Consider the following 21,222-nt stretch of genomic DNA (forward strand, 5'->3'; position numbering starts at 1 on the left):
TACAGACTGGGCTAATGATAAAAAAAACTTTTAAATTCCTCTGTGGGATGCCGGTTTGTTTGGTCTCCAACCTACTACGCTCAAACTACATTTCTCCTGGCTTCCTCCTGATCAAGTTATAAATCTTCACTGTATGAGCCACAGTTTGAGCTGTGAAATTTGCAGTCACTACTTTTACCTTTTGTGGACATTGTGTTTTGTACCTACCTGAGTTTTATGCTCAATGTAACCGTGTTACTCTTTAGGGAAAGTTCAGCTGCCTTGTACTTTTTCTTTGTACTTTTCTCAATTTCAGTCATGAAAATTAATATAATTATAGTAACAAACAAGCCTGAAGACAACTGAATAATAAAAGTTGTAAAAAATTATATGTCAAGTATTCAGCTGTTGTATTTTACCAATACAGCTGAGTCTGTTTGATTTACTAGCTTGTCATTTATGTTACTAATGTGGAGATCATCATAACAAATCCATATTTCAAGTGGTAGAAACATTTATTAAATGTTTATGGCATTCAAATCTAAATTTAAAAAGTAAATGAACATAAAAAGGGCCTGCAAACTGAAATGCAGCCCTCAGAATCGGGCTTACTGGCAGTGATTCAGAATTTAGAATATTAATCAATAATCCCTGTTCGAAGCGTGGCAATAGTGAGCATCTGTAATTATTAAACAATCATTACACAAGAAGAGCAAAAGGCCAGAAAAAAAGTGAGGAGAAATAATTAAAAAGCCAATCAGGCGGAGGGTCTGAGTCATCTGAACACGATCGGGAGCGAGGACAGACGGATGGATGGACTGTTTAAGATTCTGGAAGTTTGGAAATATCTCATGCATTATAGCTGAAGCCCCACCCCTGCTTCCCCTAGTTTAATCCTTTTTGCAAGTGCTTCATCAACCTTCAGCTTTTCTGACAAGACAGAAGTTTCAGCATGTATGATTAATAAGATACAAATGTGCAACTGATATTTGATAAATGACTTGGGTTTCATATTCATGATGTACAATGAATATGCAGCACCAGGGGCTTAGGCCTACTTGATTGATCAAATGTATTCCATTCATCACTTACTTTTGCTTAATTAGCATATTTGGAGCAACACCATTAACATGGGAGGACTATGGGCTATTTGGTAGATATGATGTATGTAAAAGAGCAGACATACATGCAGAACTCTTTGTCTTGTGGCGCTTCTGTTTCCAGCCGGGAGAATACATTATACAGCAGATTTGTACACTTTCTTATTAAACACAAAGCAGCATTAAAATATACGGTTTTCCACTGTATTTGTTCAGCCACATTTGTGACTAAAAATGATGTCACTCCATCTTCAGTAGTTCAATTTAGGACAATAAAATGTTAGATAACTACTTTGCGAACAGGAACAGAGAGATTTAATGCTCTTTCTGGGATATTTCTCAGAGGGGCGTAATAACCTGGGGACTTTAGGGAGAATAAATGGGAGAAAGGGGAGTTAGGATGTGGGTCATTATAGCTATAAGTTCTAAAGCCCTTCATTAAACACATGAGCTAGTCATTACCCTGCTGCAGCGTGATGAACATTTTGAACCCGTCTCCTGCCCCACCTCCGGTTTACATGCCAGATGATGCAGTGAATCCATGCCTGTCTGGCACAGGGCAAAGCTAAGTCAGGCTCAGTGTAAATGTTTCCTGCGTATCCAAGCAGACAAATTCTGATGCACATTTGCCCTATTACAGCACATCAGCGTCAGCCGGATGCATGCTAGTGCAAGCACGGAGCGTACACTTTATCATTATTTGATAGTATTTTTAATGACAGACTGACAAAGGATTTGCAAATGCGAGCCGCCGTCAGTTTTCGTGAGACTGGGTTTAACTCAGACTGCAGAGCGAGAAATACCCACGTGAATAATCTGATTTTTCAGCCAGGCAGCTAAAATGGCTTTGAAAAGTTACTTATTGGAAACAGCTTTATGTTTTGAGTTAGGCTATGTGAAGTTTTAGAGGTATACCACAAGACATCAACATCATCAACATAAGGTATGCTGCAGAATACAGACTTTCTCTATTCATTTTACTGATCATTTTTCTAGATATAATCACAAATAAAACTGTCTAAATCAAGATATGTTTTAAAATACATTTTTCAATATATACAATTAAGGGACTCTTAAAGGATTCTTCACATGTTAGAATGATTTTGGAAGTAAATTTAATGCTTGAGCTCTTGTGTTTTGAAAATGAGAAATGTGTCTTGGCCTTGATACAATCGATGGGACGAATGGGGAAAATAAATAATTTTGTGCTTCTCTACATTAGGAAGAAAATTTGATATTTACTATAGACCAGCTGTTTCTGATCTAAATTTTATTTTATCATGTACTTTTTAGTCAAATCCATATTCCGTGGAGTACTATCAAATAAATCATAAAAAATACATCTAAAAGAAACAAATGTTTCTCATCAGATATGACAACATAGCAATATAACACTGTTCCATTTATAAAACCAGAACGGACATATAAATTAGCTTAGTAAGAGAAAGTAAAAGTTTATAACAATACATTGTTTTTAATGTATACCATTTTTAATTTGTATTTCTGTCTTTTCTTTCTGATTACCAAAAGCATAGCTTCTTTATTATAGACACACAGGAGTCTGTTTTGTGGGTTTACTGGTATTTCTGGTTTCCAGTTATTAATCATGGTGATGTGATCTCTCATAGTAATGTCAAGTACCAGATTTAGCCAAATGACACTTCTTGTTGCACCGCTGTGATACATTTTGTTTTTTAATTTAGCACACTGTAACAGAGTGTTTACTGTTGGTCACTAATTGATTGGTACAAAGTTATTTTTGATGATGTTAACAATAGGCTTCAGCAAAGAGTTAGCTTGTTTGGAATGATTCAAACAGCAAATTAGCCAGTGTCTTGACCATTTTGCTGCTGCATGTTGGAAAAAAATATATTTCCTCCCAATTCAGTATATATAACAATACTTATATATTTTAACGAAATGTAAAAAAAAAAAAAAAAAAAAAAGGTACAGGTTAGCAAGGAAATGTTAATGGTTAAGCAGAAAAACACCTGGCAGGCCTAACTTTCAATGGAAGAAAAAACAGAGAAAGAACAGAAAGTTATTAGAAGCAATAATTGCACAAAACAGATACTGGAGCTGAGTGAGGAAATTGAGCTTGTGGAGTACTAGGGGTTAAATAAACTTATTAATATACCAGTTGATAGAAATACAAACAGTTCAAAATTTAAACCTGTACTACAATTTTGATGCAAGTTAAACGTTTTACATTGAGATGTCTGGTTGATTTTCAGGTGGTTAGTCCTAACTGGTTGCTTATCAGAAACAAAACAAATCTGATCTTTTTTCTTTAAATCTAATTAAGCTATTTAGGAAATAAGCTAATTTTAGAGTCAGCTGGTTGTTTAAAAATGAACTTTGTAAAAAAACCTTCTGGGATAGAAAAAATAACTTTATTATCTGGTATTCATCCAGATTACCACAAAAGTATAAATCCAGCAGGAGACGGCTGGACATTTTGCAGCAAAGTGGTTTTGTTTTTATGCACTAGCTGGATCTGGAAATGTTGACAGCTTTTTGGAAATCTGAGGGTAAAGGTAAGGATCCATATTCTCCGGGGGATACACACAGGAACTGGGATGAATTCAGCTGCTAACGCTAACAGCCTTAATTGCAAAATATAAGATGTCAAAGACAGCTTAAAATGTCGCCTCTATGATCATTTTATCTTTAAAAATAACAGCAGCTCCTTTTAAAAACACATAGTGTGTCATCTCTGTCTAATGTAAATAATATTACACTTTAACTATGGAAAGGCTTCTATAGGGTTCTAGATCGGTAAAATGACTGGATACAAAACATTTTATAGCAAATCAGAGATTTTTTTGCTAAATATACATTTAAAAACAAAATATTTTTATGTTTTAAGGTGAGGGGAAATAAGGTCAGAAAGCTGTAACCTGTCCTAATATGAAAAGGAGAGGCTTAATTTGTACAACTATCTCTGTAAAATTGAGCTGTTTGGGAGAAAGTAGTTTTAGTTCAATAAAAACATTTTGTAAAGATAACTGATTTGATCTTTTAACGAAAGCTTAATTTCTATACAAAGTAGACAAAATATTGTTGATGTTAATTGCAGTTCTTTAAAAGAAACTGGAATAAACATCTAAGAAAAATTGAAGATCAAAACCTGGACTTAGATTCTGTGACTCATGTATCTCCAGAAACAATGATCTAAGAAATGCTCAGATATATAGAAAATTCACAGTCATGGTAAAAATGAAGTAAACCTCAATTAATTTTAGAATTTCACATAATTCTAACAAATTTTGCTTGAATCTTGTGCACTCCAAAAAACATCCAAAAACCTTTCCATTTTCACTTCTTCTTTGATAAAACGACAAAAAAACAACAACCCTAGAATGACTTGAGGGTGTATTGTCGGTTTATAATGACTCTACTTTTAAAAAATGAAATACAAGAACTCAAATTGAACTAAATACAGTAGTTTAGTCAGACATTGCATCATTTCTGGAACGTATTGGCAAATGTATATGTTCATTACAGGATTTATGTTTTTCCCCTTTTTTATTTTGACAGTATTTGTTTTCCATACATTTGTCCCATCCTCTGCTGTGGCTGCAAAAACGGATCCATTTTCCTGGTTTCCTCTGAACTGTGTTATGTCTGTTATTGATGGCAATCAGTTTGTGTTTGGGCCTTTGTGTGCCCAAAGGAGGCTGACTGTGCTTTGTAATTAGCCATGACATGCTTTATAAATGGTGCAATTAACAGCGTTTATATCCAAACATCCTAAATCAATTAATATAAAGCACACTGAGAATTATGAGCCTATTTCACTTGATTTTACGCAATGTTTAATCTGAAGTATTTTTTTTAAAGATTGAAAGGGAATGTGTTAATTTGAGAGGCAGATCAAACTACTATATTTGAAACAATTGCTTCAATAATTCACATAAATGCTATTGCTTTACATCTGTACACCGCTTTGTGTACAAACAGCAGATTTAATCAAAATTTAAATCAAAACAAGGTACATTTTGACAACATTTTGTGTCTAATTCTCTATGCATGATTAAGTGTTTATTTCTTAATAAAATCAAACAAAAAAATTATTTTAATATGTTGTGTGCATCTTATTTTCAGTATCTGGTGCATAAACCCGACTTGAAATGTAAATGATTAACCAGTAACAGCCACAGTTGTGATCCGTTCCTGGACCAAGCATTCTGCTGCAGCTTAAGAACAATGCCTGCTTCAATATAAAATAAGTTCCTCCTCTAAAACATAATGGCCCTACAGACAAATCAGAGATCCATCGGCAAAGAAAGGCACTAAATAATTTATAGCTTTAATCTGCTCACTGAGGTGTGTGGTCTTTGACAGTAATTATAAATGCAGGGAGAAATTATAGCGGAATACTTTAACTGCATTAGGAGTCATCTGATGAACAACGTGATTGCCTCCTCATTTCCAACAATAGGGGGCAAGTCGGTGTCACAGCATTCAAATCACCACAGAGCCCATGTGCTTTTCCCCATTTACCATCAAATGTCACTTGCCTGTTATAAAACAGAGATTTGATGGGTGGAGGTAATTGAGGACTTGATTGCTTGAAAAGAGATGAATTGCATAAAATGTTTATGAATTTAGGAGGCAATTATTTTTAATAGCTTTGAAATAATAGAGCTGGAGGAAATATGTTTAATTGTTATGATAGTATCTTGCAGCGGCCGCGGCGGCAGCTTTCACGGGGAAGCAATAAAATCTGACAGGAGGATATATCTTTCAAGTGTATCTAAAAGTCATAAGGTGAAGAGAGGATTGTGCTGTGCTGTAGAGGATGGTGCTCTTTGTCTTATATGTTTTAAGTTCTCAGTGGATACAAAAACATGATGAGACAGATACTGTGAGCTTCAGGTTAATGCTTTTATTTAGTGATGGACCGAACAATCAGTGCGTGATTGGAAAAAGTTTCGACCAGTGATCTTTATTAAATCTGTCAGTATTTAAAATTTCCACCATTTCTGGTCCGAAGAACTCATCAACAAACAGATCCACTTTGATTTTAAGATAAGTCTGAGAAAAGTTGGAGATACGTTCTGAACTGAAACTACAAACTGCAAAAAATGTGTATGTAATTTTATGTTTGTAATATATAACCGTATATAAAATAATTAAATGAGGATATGGAGGCAGAATCTGAAACTTTGACTTATTTGTAGCCATATTATTTCCCTTTGGTTTGAAACTGGCTTATTTTAAATGTTTTGCTTTCATTTATAAGAAATGCAGAAGTGGTGTCTGTCATCATAACCATTAAGTTTTTTTTTCCTCTTTATTATTTCCCCCCAGTCTGAAAATGAATAATTAACTAAACAAATACATAAACAATACAATTTGCTGCAGTATCTGCAAAAATATTTTGTACACAACAAAAATTTATTTTATTACGCCGCCTTTTGTCAGCCCCTCAGCTACAGGTGTCCATAACTAATCTAAACCTCACTACCGATGGTCTGAATACTAGACTAGTCTTGATCAGGTAGAGGCAAAGTTAAGTTTGTACTTTATTGATTGTTTTTATTTTTGAGAATACAAGTACATGAAAAAAGAAAATGCAGGTACATCTCAATAAATGTTCCCATCATCAAAAGACTAATTTATTTCATTAAAGCAATTCAAAAATTAGTCATATTTTGTATATATTCATTACAGAGTGAGAAATATCAAGTACTCATTTTTTAAATTTTTATAATTAAAGTATACAAAGTACCACTCCCCAACCACCAAAAAAAAAAAAAAAGGAAGTTTCTCAGGAATAAAATAATTTACATGTCCTGTTTTGTTCAAGTATAGTAACGGTTATACCTGTTGATCGTTCACTTTGCTGTCACCTTTTCCTTCCACTCAACTTTCCATTCATTTGCTTGGACAAAACGTTTTGTGAACAACCAGTTTCTTTAGCAATGGCCTTTGATGGCGTTCCCTCCTTCTGTCTAGTACAATATCAGTGTGTGAGGAAAGGTGTCATCGTTTAGGCCAAAATTATTTATACTACTTGAAGATTTAGATCTAAAATGACTTTACTACAACCCCCATGTTTATTTTTTATAGGAAATGAAATAGACACACTTCCCTGAGATTCAATCAGAACAATCTAAAAGACTGATATATCTTCCTGTAAAAATAACATGTTAATAAAAATAAAAGATGACTAAATCAACAAGGAGGATAAATATGACCTACACTTTTTAAACTGAAATACGTTTACATTTTAATGACATTCCTTTTTAATCAGATACACCCAAGTTTGTTCTGTTCACTTGTGAAAGGAAAATATTTTTTTGTTTCTCTAAAAGTAACGAGTAGGAAAATGCTATAAATTTAGATTTTTCTACATAGGTGTACACCTTTGCTTTTATTACTGATCAAATCTATGCAGAAACTTGCATGTCAGCTGCAAATTGTGTAAAAAAAATAAAATTAAAAAATCCCATCCACAAAACACAAATACAAGCCATTATCAAATGTTAACTCTTTATTTGAATAAGTAAAAAAGGTGCAGGTAATCACAGGTGTCATGTTGTTCTCATTGTTGCATGAAACTGTCTTTTTATGTTTTCCTAAAATATATTTACATGTGAAATGTCCTTGCTTCCAAACGGTCTAATCATTTTAGAGAAATGTACATAATCCGTGTCTAAACTGGTGATTAAACATTTATTAAAGTGCTTTTTATCGTCTTCTATCATTGCAGCACAAAACATCTTTACATAGCGATATACTGTACAGTTCTGCATGTGTGTTATCATTTCTCAGGCTACCTGCTTCAAAAGCTGCACATCTGTGCAGATGTATCACAGAGGTCGTACAAGTAGTTCAATTAGCTCATTATTATTATTTTTTCCTTTAGAATACAATTGAAACTTGACATATACAAATAAATAGTAGTCATAGCCAGGGCTATTGCATGCAAACATCAGCAATTATGTTTCTTCAAGCAGTAATACATTTCATTACTGGTGGTGCATTTGAGCTGGGTGCAAAAGTATCTCTTAGTGTTTCCGCAAACAACGTCTAACCAGTGTGTCTCCGCTGAACTCCATGAGTTTTTTTCTGAAAGTCATGTTGATGCACACTATACAACGCTAATTGAAAAATGGTTGAAATATCTGACCCGTGTAATAAAATGAAAAAGGAAGAAAAGGATAAAAGTTAGAATATCCATATAAAACATTACTCCTTGTCCATTTCCACATATTGTGAATGGTTATCAGGGGACTTGCTGTGAGTTTTACTCAAATGGAGCTTGACTGCATGATTGCTCGCAAATGTCCGACAGCAGAGCTTACATTTAAACTTTGAGTCAATGTCTTCCTCTGACACCAGAGAGTCGGTGGCTCTGATGCCGAGAGCCTTCAGCATTTCGGGCTCCTCCACCTTTGTCTGGTGCTCAACCGGCATTTTGCACATGTCTTTGATTTGGAAACCCAGATGGGATTCTAAATGGGAAATGAACGTGGTTGGTGACCTAAACTGGGAAGCACAGTCATTGCAGTAGAAGATCGGATGGCCAGTGTCCATATTCTTCAGGAACTTGGTTCCTCCTGTTTTCCTCAGCTGGTACTTTACATTCGCTAGCCAGTGGCTGATGGTGGTCATTGACAACCCAGTAAACTTGGAGATGTGCATCCGTTCCTGAGGGCCAAGATCTGAGAGCAAATACTTCCCCTCAGACGTTTGGAAGAGGCTGGAGGCAAACTGAGCTTGCAGGATGAGAAGATGGCGAGGATTCCAGTTCGATTGCCTGCCTTTGCGTTTGTGGACGGAGTACACCTCAGCAGACACGTCCTCAAAGCGTCTGACGTCCGACTCCAACTTCATGGTCGGAATCCTTGATGGTAAGGATGGTTTTGGTGTTGTGGCTTTTGGAAGAACCTTAACCATGTCAGCAATGTCAGACAGAGCGTATTTCTGTGGTATTGGTGTAGAAGGCCCTAGCAACAAGGTGCTTGCCTTGCTGTGCTTAGATTTAGTCAGATCTATTGGTTGGTCATCATTAGCCATGAGGAAAGTCTTATCAGGTCTGTTTCTTATAGGACGTCCGAGCATTAGAGGCGGCTTCTCATTGCCCCGGTTAAACTCAGCAAAAATAGACTGGGCGTGTGCAGATAGTTTATCTGCTCTTGAGTTATTGGGTTTATTTGCTTTGCCCAAATGATTGTTCAAAACTGACTGTAGCGCACTAAGAGGGTTTATGCCAAGCATATCTGGAGTGTCACTGAGAGGCTCTGATGTGGTGCTGCGTCCGTTGCTGGCAGCGGGGCTCGGCGTCTTGCCTCTGTCAGAGAAATCTGGGCTCAACTTCCCTTTGATCGCTTCACTTCCTTCATTCATGCAGTCTGCATCGAGCTTTGAAGAGGAAGAGGAGTCATCCTGACAATCGCTGTCATCATTCTCCAGCAGATCAAACTTAATATTCTGACTTTCTTTACCATCGCTAATGCCAACCTTTTCTTTTTTGATGTCCACGTTTTGATGCAGTCCCTGGGGAAGCTCAACTCCCAAAGCGCTGTGGTACAGTTTCCCCTTTGGGGCAATCGGCCTCAACTTATGGTTAAATGTCTGCTTTAGCTGTGCAGGGGGAGACGCAGAGAGAGAGGTGTTTTTGATGATGCCAGAGAGCTGATAGGCAGCGTGGATGCTCGGGTAGGCACTCCAGCTTGGTGTCCCTGTTTGAGCCTTATTGATAGCAGAGGCCACTGTATTGGCTAAAGATTTTAGGATGTCCCCTCCTCCACCTGACTCTTGTTCAAGGTCTTCCTCGCGAAGATAGGGGTATTTAAAGACTCCATTACTTTCTTTTTGATCCTCATTCTCCTGCTTGTCATCTTTTGTTTCAGTTTCTTCCATTTTGTCTGATGTTCCTTCCCCCTGGCTATCCTTCTCAATGCTTCTAGGGGAGAGGTTTTTCGGCGACACCTTTTCTCCTTCAGTGTCGTTGGCTGCAGGCTCAGCTACGCCCTGGATCTTCTCCACAGCCAGTGGGTCAAGTGCTAGCTGTTTGCCCTTTTTAGATGCAGAGTTTGTGACTTTGATGAAGTGCCCAGTGACCATCATGTGCGTGGTAAGCTGCTGCAGTGTGTCATGAGAGCTTCCACACTCCATACATTTGAGAATTTGAGACTTACATGTCTCAAACTGCCATGTGTAGCTAGCTCCATTCTGATATCCGTAGCGATTATTGTTGGCGTTTGAAAGGGTGGCGGTCCGCTGTGCCTCAGAGTAGCCAGATACACCAGTGGTCGAGTCTGGAGAGCAGGGCCTTGTTGTTTCAAACACCCGTTTCTTTGCTGGTGGCAGCAGTTTGGGTGTAATCACTGGGATTGGCTCTTTTAAAGGCACTTTTTGGTAATGCTTAGTTTTAATCATATGCACACTTAGATCCTGCAGCGAGTCAAAAGAATGGCCGCAAAACATGCATTTTAAAACTTTCTGTGCATCCTCCTTCCCTTCCATGTCTTGCAAATTTCGCTTTCTAGATTTAGAGGATGAGGCTGAGGAGTTGCTCTGCTTGCTGTGGTTATTATCTTGATAGTGTCCGGTCTTGTTCATGTGGACAGTGAGCTCCACCAGTGTGTCATATGCAGCGCTGCAGTCCTTACAGCGGAAGCGGCTGGCTCCTGTGAACACTGAGCCACAAGGTTTGGTGGTTTGCCTATAAAGGTGAACAGAACTGAACAGGTTGGGCTTGGATGCAGGTTTCGGTGAAAGCGTCTGCTGCAAGGTCTTGGAGAGCGCGTCCTGGTGCCAGTCAAACTCATTCTTGCTACTCCCATTGGTGCTGTCACAGTTGGCTTTGCTAGTATTTTTGCCCACTTTTAAGTCTACACCAATTCCAGTCCAGTAGGAATCTGACAGAAAGTTTGCATAGGCTGCTCTCATTTTCTCTAAGCTGCTGCCTGACTCCTCTTTGTGTTTCGAACCACGACTTTCTTCATCCCTCTGGCTCTCTGGCGGTGAAGACGTTTTAAAGTCTGAGAGTCTGTCACTGCTGTCGCTGAGACGAGACTCCAACTCCAACTCCTGATTGGAAAGCACACTAATGGGGGAGTTCTGGTTGCTGTAGGTGTTGGTACTCTTGTTGTCCAACTCTCTGTCCTCACATGCCTTGGGGCTGGTCTTCTCTGAGCATTCTTCTTCGGTTTGAGCTTCAATCTCACCATCCTCTTCTGGAATGGACTCCTGGAGAGGAGCATCTTCATCTGGTTCGTACACTGAAAAAAGAAAAGGACAAAGAAAATGTGCATTAAAATACAATGTTTACCTCGCAACATCTAATTTATGCTTAGATTTTTAGTGTGTGCAACAGCGCCCTATTTAGCTTGGTTTTATGTTTGGAGGTCATTATACTGCTGAAAGACACAGTTGCGACACATATTCAGTTGCACACTCCTCATTTTTACTTCAAATGTCTCGACTCCATGATGCCATGCATTGTAATTAGGTTCAGAAGGGCAATTGTAAGAAAACAGGCCCACAGTATCAGTAGTCTCTACTATACAAAAGAGTGGTGCTTTCCACATGTTCATCTTTTTCTTTGTCGGTTTCATTTTACTGACATTACCATCTGCCTTAAATTAACACGGGTAAAAACAGGTTCTCATTCAATGGAAGCCGTGGATTACTATCTAGCAGTTCCCAAACACTTGGATTTGTTGAAAAAAAGACAAAATTTTTATTTATTCTGTTTTATTTATTTTTGTTTTATTTAATTACTATTTATAGTAATTGTTAGTAAGGTGCCAAGAATTTTTAGAACTTTTTATTTTAATATGGGACGGTTTTCATACAGAACAATGTACTTAAATGAAATATTTTTCTGAAATATTCAGTGCAAAATATGTTGTTTCTAGACTTTCTACACATCTTTATCACTGGTGGCAGTAAGAGTAGAGGTTGCTGAACATTTAAACATTCTGTGGAGTATCATGTAAATAGTCATTGAAGAAATATGACGTTAGATGCTTTGTGCTTGGGGAAGCTAGGAGAGCATAGCTTAACATAATGCTTTTACTAACAGATTGCTGCTGCTGTAACAGCACCATTTGATTCACGACCCGCCATTGACTTAATGCTGTGTCCAAGGGTTTCCTGGCCTCAAGTTGAGATGTTTACAACAATCATTGGCTACTGAGTGACAAAAGGAAATTGATTCTTCTGGGGCCTGTTAAGTGTTCTTGCAAATGACCTATTCCACTGTGATTATGGATGCCTCAAAACTGCAATGGAAATGTGAGCCTTCTGTTCTGGGAAACATCTCATCCTCCCTGAAGCTACGTGTGAGGAATGGATTTACACGAGCCGAGTTATTCTAATGTTCAGCATCAGTCCAGAAATAACCTAATAGGCCTGAATGAACAAAAGCAGAAAAAACAGTACTTCATGTTTTGCTACAAATACAAGATCTTAATATTTTGTTGACAGTGAAAATTTAAATATGTTGTTGATGCGGAAAAGCTTGTTGAGAAGCTGATTCAGTTATCAGAGTGTATTGTACAAAATTTCCGAAGATAACTGGCAATCTGTCACGTCATTATTTTTTCCCTGACAGTCTCATAAAAAGCAATTACTTCTTTCATTATTCATATGTTTGTTCCCCCAACTCTTGGAGCACAAACATTATTGCTTCAATTAACAGATAATTAAACAACAGAATTTCTAATTGACACATTTCCCATCATCCAATTAATGGAGGCTCTGACTCAGCACTCCAGGAATTTCCTGCAGCTGCAGTGTTGGCTTCATATGGATTAAAACAACATTTTTCTCTCATTACATGTTTGGATTATTTGAAATTTAGCCACTGACAGCCCCTGTCAATCATATCCCTGATAACACTACACTGCAGCTCTGTAAAAATGTATGCATGTTTGCATTTGTCTGAAAATCTATTCCCAATTGTAAACATAACGTGAGCAAGGGGCCCTTAAAGAGGAAGTACAAAAATATAATAGTAAAATTAGTCTAATGTTCTGCAACAACTAAGTTTTTACAAAAAAACAACAAATGTTTTTTAATAGCACTGTATCTCTTAATGACATCTGCCAATAAGTGCAGTTTGTCAGGACTGTCGCGCATCTTTTGAGATACTTTCCACCTCACGGTCATGCAGGAAAAATGGGCATTTTAGGAGAGACATGGCAGATGTGCTGGGTGTTAAATATGAATAGGACATAACAGCCCTGTCCAGGCACTTATGCATTTCATGTGGTTAATATTTCTCAGCTGAATAGAAGACTGTCCGCAGAGGGGATGGCTGCAGCCGAGCACTCAGGCGTCCCGCACCGGGCAGCCCATAGAATGTCTCCATCACTCTGAAAATAAGACTTTTTTCCCCCTGTATCAATATTTCACAAGTGCCTCGAGAGAAACCCTGGAGATGAACTGGTTGCCGGCTAATGGATGAAGATGGAGATGGGATTCGGACTTTCAAAAACAAACATGGGCCAACTGAGGCCCAGTGAACGAGAGCGTGTATGCACACACCAGCACACACTCACTCATAAGCATAGATGCGCTGTGACCTTGCTCAACTGCACAGGGTTGTTTTGATTGGCTGGATGAGATCAGGGATGGAGCCCAAAACACCCTTGATGCTAAGGGAGAGAGTTGTCAAGAGCACAGAGATATGCTTTATTTATAATCTTATATATAGTATTCACAGTGAAGGAGAACAGAAATGGCTGTGACAAGCTCCAGGTTGATGTCCTCCCTCTTCAAAGTTAGCCCTAAAAGTGAAAGGCTGCTGGGAATGTTCACCAAAAGAGGGGAGGACATCCCGTACGCTGGTGACTCTTTTCTTATGCCCATCTTCTGGATGAAAGAGTTAGAAGTACAGTGCACACAATACAGTCTTTTTTACGTGCTCTCAAGTTAGAATTACAAATATGCTTGCATAATAGTGATTTTTGCGACATAAAAATTAAGTAGAATGAAAATATTACATAATTTTAGGAATAAAAGGTTTTTTAAACAAGATGCTTTGGAGAGAAAATGTGAATCTTCTCAAATTCTCAATTTAATTTAGGTCCCTGCTTTGACTAGGCCATTCTAACAAATTAAAAGTTTTGATCAACAACTTTCTGCTGTACATTCATAATTGTTCTGCTGGACTGTGCTCCTTTGTCTCTTGTGTCATGTTTTATACAATCATTAACATGTTTTCTTCTAGGCCTGCACCCCCATAGCATGATGCTGCCACTATCTTTTTTTTATGGTGTGGGTGATGTATTCAGGGTGATGTGGAGTGTTAGTTAGAAGTGCAGTGTTTGATGTTTAGCAGTTTATGATTGCTAAACATCAAAAACTGCATATTTTCACTATAGGAGATACAAAATAAGGCCTAAAATTATTCATACCCTTCCCAGATTTAGGCCAAAAGTAATCTTCCAATTTGACCAACTTCCATCTTTTGACTGAAAATAATGTTAACATTTTTGCAGAGGGAGGTAAATCTTAGGGTAATGGCAAAGAGACCGTCCAACCTCAAAGATTTGGAGTTCATCACCAAATACCAGAGAAAATGTACAAAAAAGTGGTGAGAAATTATACGAAGGGTTTGTCTGCTGTAACAAAAAATAAAGATGAAAAAAGATGTGCAATTTGTTGCTGGTTCCCAATTACTCTTTTTTGAAGATTTTTTAGACAAAGTCAACATTTTTATTACTGAGTGATACTACATAAATATGACAAAAATTTAAAAAATAAAACTTTTATAGAATACATTTTGTGATTTGGATTTTTCTTGAAGGTATGCAGTTTTGTTCTAGTACCTCTAGGAATCCACAGTACAGGCTCTGACCCCTTACTGTACCAAATTTCATGCCAAAAATTGAAGCATAGAAATTTTGGAAAGGTATTAGTTAATAAAGTCCAGGCGAACCTTCCAAATGTGTTGTTTTGGAACATTTTGGCACCATGTGTGCAATTACAAATTTCTTTGTTCCTTGGTCTTCATGGAACTGTTCATTAATGTTCTTCAACAAATCTCTCATATAAAATGCCTCACATAAAATGGCAGTTAGTTATATCAGAAGTACAACTTTGAAGTTCTAACAAAAAGTGTAAATTGTAGGGCTGGGCTTTGATTGCATTGTTTATCATTTATCATGATAAGTTTCTCATCATGATAAGAGTTTTGATTCATCAACGTCACAATAAATTCCAATTAATAACACTAAAATCCCCCCAAAATGTTCTTATTGTCAGGATTGACAGTTTTACTATTTTTCTCAATAAAACAATTAATAAATATCAATAAATTTGAAAGTACAGTAGCTTAGTGATACAAATCACACTTCTTTATGTGACTGGTGCCTTAAAGAAGCATGTTACAAATGGGTATGGTTTTCAAGAGCATTATTTATGTTTGTGGTTCTATAATTGCTGTAACACACAGTCAGTCATACATTCACCTAAAAAAAGAGATAATAAATTGTTCTTATTACCACTTTTATCATTATCACAATAGTACCGCCAAATATCATGATAAAACTTTAAGTCCATATTGACGACCCCTCCTAAATATATTTGCAAAGCACTGTAAAAGCCGAAATAAAGCAAAGTAAAAGTGCAATATACAAAGAAAGGTTTTCTTTTCCTGGCTAGTCACATGAACTTTTATTGATATTAATATGTATGTTTGTCCTATTCTTGGTATGTGAGAGTGGAATTGACAGAGATTAACAGCTGCCCTTCCTGCTGCTCTGTGCCTTTCTATCAGATGCCCTAAGCAGCAGACATCCAGAGGCACCAATTAACCTTCTGGAAGGGATTGCTCCGAGAAAGCTGCATGCCTGACTCTGTTTCCCGCTCTGTTTCTAACAGTGCTTTGCCAGCGTTTGATCTACCACGGCGCTGCAGCAAGTCCCAGTTGCACTGCTCAAAAACACGAGAGCAGACTCAAAGACAGTGACAAAGATCACTGACCTAAGATCATTGCTGAATATAGCAAGGCTCCAATGAGGCTCACAAAGCAGCATTGATCAAAGAATTCATGCACAATCTGATAAAATAAAAGTCAACACCCGGTATTTTTATATTTCTGCCAAAAATAAAGAGAAGGAAATGCCTGCTTTGAAAATGAAGCCAAGTAAGACAACTCCTCGCCTGACCGGCCATAGAAAACAAGAGGCTGGCATGCTTGCCTGAGATTTAGCATGTCATAAACTGCTGTAAAGCCTCCAATCTGTGTCACGACAAATTTATATCTTCAGACAGAGATATGCAAAGGTCAAAAAACCTGAGGTGTCGATCGTAAATCAGACGGCTGAAGTGTTTATAACCTTTATCCGTTAGAACAGACTCTTGGCATGGAGAGGCCTGGATTTACAGAAGCAGCGGCCTGATTCTGGGCCAAAAGACTTTTTCTCTACATCCAGAGAGACCAGCTAGCTGCATAAAAATTACAGATTCATGGCCGCATTTCCAACTGGACTGGCGCTAAAAGGCTTACATGACAACATATTTATACCTCAAGTGTAAAGTATTAGTATCTTCATAGAATACAATCTCATATCCTTTCCAGTGAGTGTATTGAAGGGTTTCTAGTGTACAGCTCCCTCGACACTTATTGGTACTCCATGGTAGATATGCATACAAAGCTTTCAATGAATTTTGTAATCTTTAATTACAAAGTTAAAGATTTTGTACTCACACTGAAAAAAACCCGAAATAAAATGCAACCTTTAATTTGAGGACATTTATATGCATTGGGGATCTATTTTTACATAAAAATGATACCTATTGGCCCTTCTATATTTAACACATTCACTCCCCTGTCAATAGACCTGTTTTTATAACATTTCACAATATTGGAGCAAAATGGACAGATGGACCTTCGACTATTATTCTTTGTAAAATGGCTGCCAATAGTTCTGGGTCCTACCCACTTCTCTTCAGCTCATGCCACAGGTTTTCTGTTGGACTTAGGTCTAGCCTAGAAAAGGCTATGAAGGAATGCCAAATCTGTGTCTGATGAAATATTTCTATGTTAATCTGGCCATATGGTTTGGATTATCATCCTACTGAAAGACGTAAAATAGATCTATTGTCAGTTTTCAGACAGTTGAAGGTGCCATTCACTCTACCAAGATTCCCAAAGCCGTTGGTATAGAAACGGGCCACAACATTACAGTTCCTCTAACATGATTGATACTGAACATAGGGGTTTTGCTTTCCATCAGGTTTACTCTGCGTTTTTGTTCCTTTGAAGCCAAGGCATCATACAACACTAAAGAAATTGAAGTCCCAGTTGAATTTGGCAAACCAGACATTTACGTTTGTGATGGTAGGATGATAAACTTGCATTCTTCCTCAGCCAGTAATTAAATTTTTAAAAATAAACTTCTTAATATTGAGACTGTAAAATATGCTAGATTTTTTCTAACCATTTCCTGATTTGTGAAGGTTAATCCTCAGAAACCTTATTTGTATGACATGTTTTCTTGTGTTTTCAAATTTTAAGAGGCCATAAAAGAAATAGAGTCCAGACTGATCACTTTAATCCTCCTGTATTCTTAACACAGTGGTCCTCAGGAGGATGGGTGGACAGGCTTTTCCTGTCAGACCGTCAGTTCCCAGAACCACACAGAAGAAAAATTCGTAAAAGTGCATGGGGGGTAAGCGTAAGAAACTTATGGGGTCAAATAACCCCATGTCTAAAGACCATAGGAGGGTTAAAACAGTGGACTATAAATTAAAAAATATCCTATTACACTTACTTTCTTTGAATTGCATGGAGTGTTTTTGTATTATGCTGTTTGAAAACCAGTGAATAAGTTTCCCCAAATTTTTAATTATGAAATTATGCTACTGTAATAAATGATGGATTTATTTTCAAGGTGTTTTTACAAAGTACAAACCACGGAATACTTCAGTTGCATTTCTTTTTCAAATCAATTTAAACTAAAGGTTGAATCTTTCTAACATTTTAAGCTAGTGTGATTCTATTTTAGGGCTTTTTACACATCTTTAACAAGTCTGTCAATAAGTACGAATGACAGCTGTGAAAGAGTGGTTCCAACATCAGGAGAAACTTTTGTAATGGTGAGAACATCAACATGCAGCCACCGGAAGGTCAACATTTCCTTCATTAATCTGACAAGCCTCAGAGAGTTAGCACTCTGACGAGCGTGGCTAACGGACAGCTTCAATCCCCATCGCAGGACTCTGTAAGCATCCGAGGTAACACTATCTTCAGAGAAGATTGGGTAATTCATAGGTGCCGGTGACAGGTCTGCACGTCTGTGCCACTTTCCCCACCGCTCTCCGCTTGTCTCAAGCTACAGTTTTTGCTGCTCGCAAATCAATATCTCTTTTTACTTCTCATTGATTGCCTAGCGGTGGGACCAACCTAAGCAGGACTGTTATGACATTTCTAGATTTCCCCCTGTCCTTGGAACAATCAATTACACGAGCATGGCAATCAAAACCTCTTTGCAAAATGAACCTGCTCCATGACATTTTCATCTCCCGGATTTATGCCATGAGAGAGGAAGAAAAAAAAAAGAAAAAGAAAGAAAAGGAGGAGAGAGAGAAAAGGAGGCCTGCTGGATGGGCAGAACACACTAACAACACAGGTCAGTCTCCAGGCTGTCTCAGAAAATCTAAGATTGTGTTTCTTCTTTCTCGTGTAAATTATAGAGCCAGCTAATTGTGCCTGTACGTTCTGGAACTCTTAGTCACAGCGCTCATCTGCCGTTATAAATAGGTGTGAAATGTCAGTCAAAAAGTACTCTGAGTGCAAAAAATAATTCCCAACAAACTTTTCTGTGCTTGCAACACTGAAAACAGGATGGCATGCTTCCCAAAAAATAAAGACCCAAACAACAAAAAAAAAACAAGCAAGTCACCCTGATGTGATTTCTTCCGTGAGCTATCATTAGAATGAGACTCACATGCCACCAGGTTTAAATATTTGACAGTGATATCTGACTAACTCTGCAAGAAGCGTGTGTCATGATCAAATGCATGCATTGTCAGAGATCCAGATGATTGCCTTGATGACATGTCTGAAGTTAATTCTGAACCGAATCACATGAGAAATGGTGAAGACCTAATTTGGAGCCCCTGAGCCATCTTTAAGGATCTATAAACACCTCTCCCTGGATTGTTCCCTGTCAAGCAGAAGGCACCCCGAGCCCAAGGACACTGCGGTGCGTCGACAGAACCATCAAACTCAGAATGCACCCTTTAACAAAATGTGTCTGGGGGTTAATTGACATCACAAAGAGAGAGAGTTTTCAACTTGCTTTTAAACAGGAGTGTGTCATAAGATCTCACATGAGTTTTATTTTCTAACACTTCTATGCTAAGTGATTCTAGTGATAAACCTCAATACAGAGCAGACGAACTGTAACTGAGTCTACCTCTTGTTGTATTCTAACAGCACACTAGTATGTATTCAGGGAAAAATACTAAACAAAAAGAAGGATTAGATAATATGAAGTGGGTTTAAAAGGAGCCACGAGCATCCAGAAAGTGGTTTTGTTGGATCTTTTTAAAGCTCTCAGTACAAAACCACGAGATGGAAACAACTCTCTCAGTTAATTTTTGTATGCATGAAGGAGATGTTACTTAAAGCGCATTACGTACTTCACTAAACACAAGCTATTCATGCAGATAAATGCCTCGCTTTCACCCACCCTCAACTTTAATATTTAATAGACTAATATAATCAAATGAAAAGTCGCAGCTTGGAGAAAAAAAAACAGAAAAAGAAATGGACAACTTGAGGACAGATTGTGAACACAACAAATGGCACAATGTGCTCAGATGGACCCCGAGCCAGATTAATAAGATAGGATCGCAAATATGACACCATATCCTGCCATCTGGCTGTTCATTTGGGCAAAAATGATCACAATAATTATGGCAATTAATCAAAAGTGTTTTCACAACCAGCACTCTGTTAACTAAAAACACAGAGAACCCTGGAATACACAATTAACACATTAACATTAGGCGTGCTTACTTTCAGTTACTGTGGAGCATTTTTCTGCTGGTTTCTAAAAGCCTGCCTGTGTATGCTGAACGGGAGCTAATGGTGGTATTAAGTGAGCCAAACCAGGCTGTAGCACCTCCACTCCAGGAGTTCCATCTCTCCGTGATGTCAGCGAGCGACGCTGCTCCTTTTGATGCCTGCTAGAAGCTTCTGCACCCATCAGTCGGCCCCTCAGTCTAATTGGAAGTGAGCGGTGGGAGAGCACGGCGATCTGCACTCCAGCACCCAAGTCATCATTTTAAACTTGCCACTGCTGGCACACATTGCATGCTGCTACCTGGTGTAGAAAAGAGTCTTTTCAGTGAAGAAAGACAAAAATATGTCCAACAGTCCCACCCTGTCAAATAGACTAGTTGGACTAATGAGAGGGAGGTGTTTAGTACTACAGCTACATATGTGTAAATCTGCAGTTAGAATTACTTTGTACTTTTGAAAATAAATTCTAGTGAAACTGTGCCATCTTGAGTTTGTATTTTTAGAATTTTTAACGTTTCCATGTATAAAATACAATGTGTGACAATTCAAAGCTGCTTTGACAACAAGCAAGGACTTAAAATGTATATTGAATAATTTGAACATAAGGACTTATAAGGCTATGAAGTTGTCCAACCACAATAAATAATATCTAAGGGCAGGAGTTTGTCTGAAGTAATTTCTGGTTTGATCGCATATCATTCTCTGCCTCAAACCGAGGTTTACACAGTATAAATTAGAAGGTGAAAAATGCTTTTTTTATGTAGTAAATGAGAGAAAGATGGAAAAAAATTTTGTCATATGGGTATGAAATGATATAAATTGGTAACGGCGGAAAAATTAAAACTCAAAAGTCCTTCGTCTTTGTTTTCACAAATAAACTGGATTTTGTTAACATGTGGCAAGAGTAATAGCTGCTCTTAGATAAGATAAGATGAGATAAGATAAGATTTATTTGTCATTGTCATCAACAGATTACAACGAGATTGAGATTTGGTCGACTCAAGTTAAGATGCAGTTAAGAACTAAATTATGATGTTGTAAAGTAATAAGATCTCTTCCTAAATCTTATTTCTTCTTCAGGAAAAATGACAATTTAATTACACATGCGATGCAAGGATTTTTCAAATGATTATCTCC

At 37.6% G+C, this 21,222-nt stretch overlaps 1 protein-coding gene across 1 annotated transcript in view; it reads right to left on the minus strand.

Moving 5' to 3' along the window:
- Positions 1-7,566: 7,566 nt before the first annotated feature.
- Positions 7,567-21,222, minus strand: part of tshz2 (teashirt zinc finger homeobox 2) — a 54,434-nt gene continuing 40,778 nt past the window's right edge. The window contains exon 2 of the mRNA XM_023341331.1: positions 7,567-11,320. Coding sequence (XP_023197099.1) covers positions 8,280-11,320 — 3,041 coding nt within the window. The 3' untranslated portion in view covers positions 7,567-8,279. The remainder of the gene's footprint in view (positions 11,321-21,222) is intronic.

This window comes from Xiphophorus maculatus, chromosome 1 (genome assembly GCF_002775205.1).
Source record: "Xiphophorus maculatus strain JP 163 A chromosome 1, X_maculatus-5.0-male, whole genome shotgun sequence".
NCBI classification, from domain to species: domain Eukaryota; kingdom Metazoa; phylum Chordata; class Actinopteri; order Cyprinodontiformes; family Poeciliidae; genus Xiphophorus; species Xiphophorus maculatus.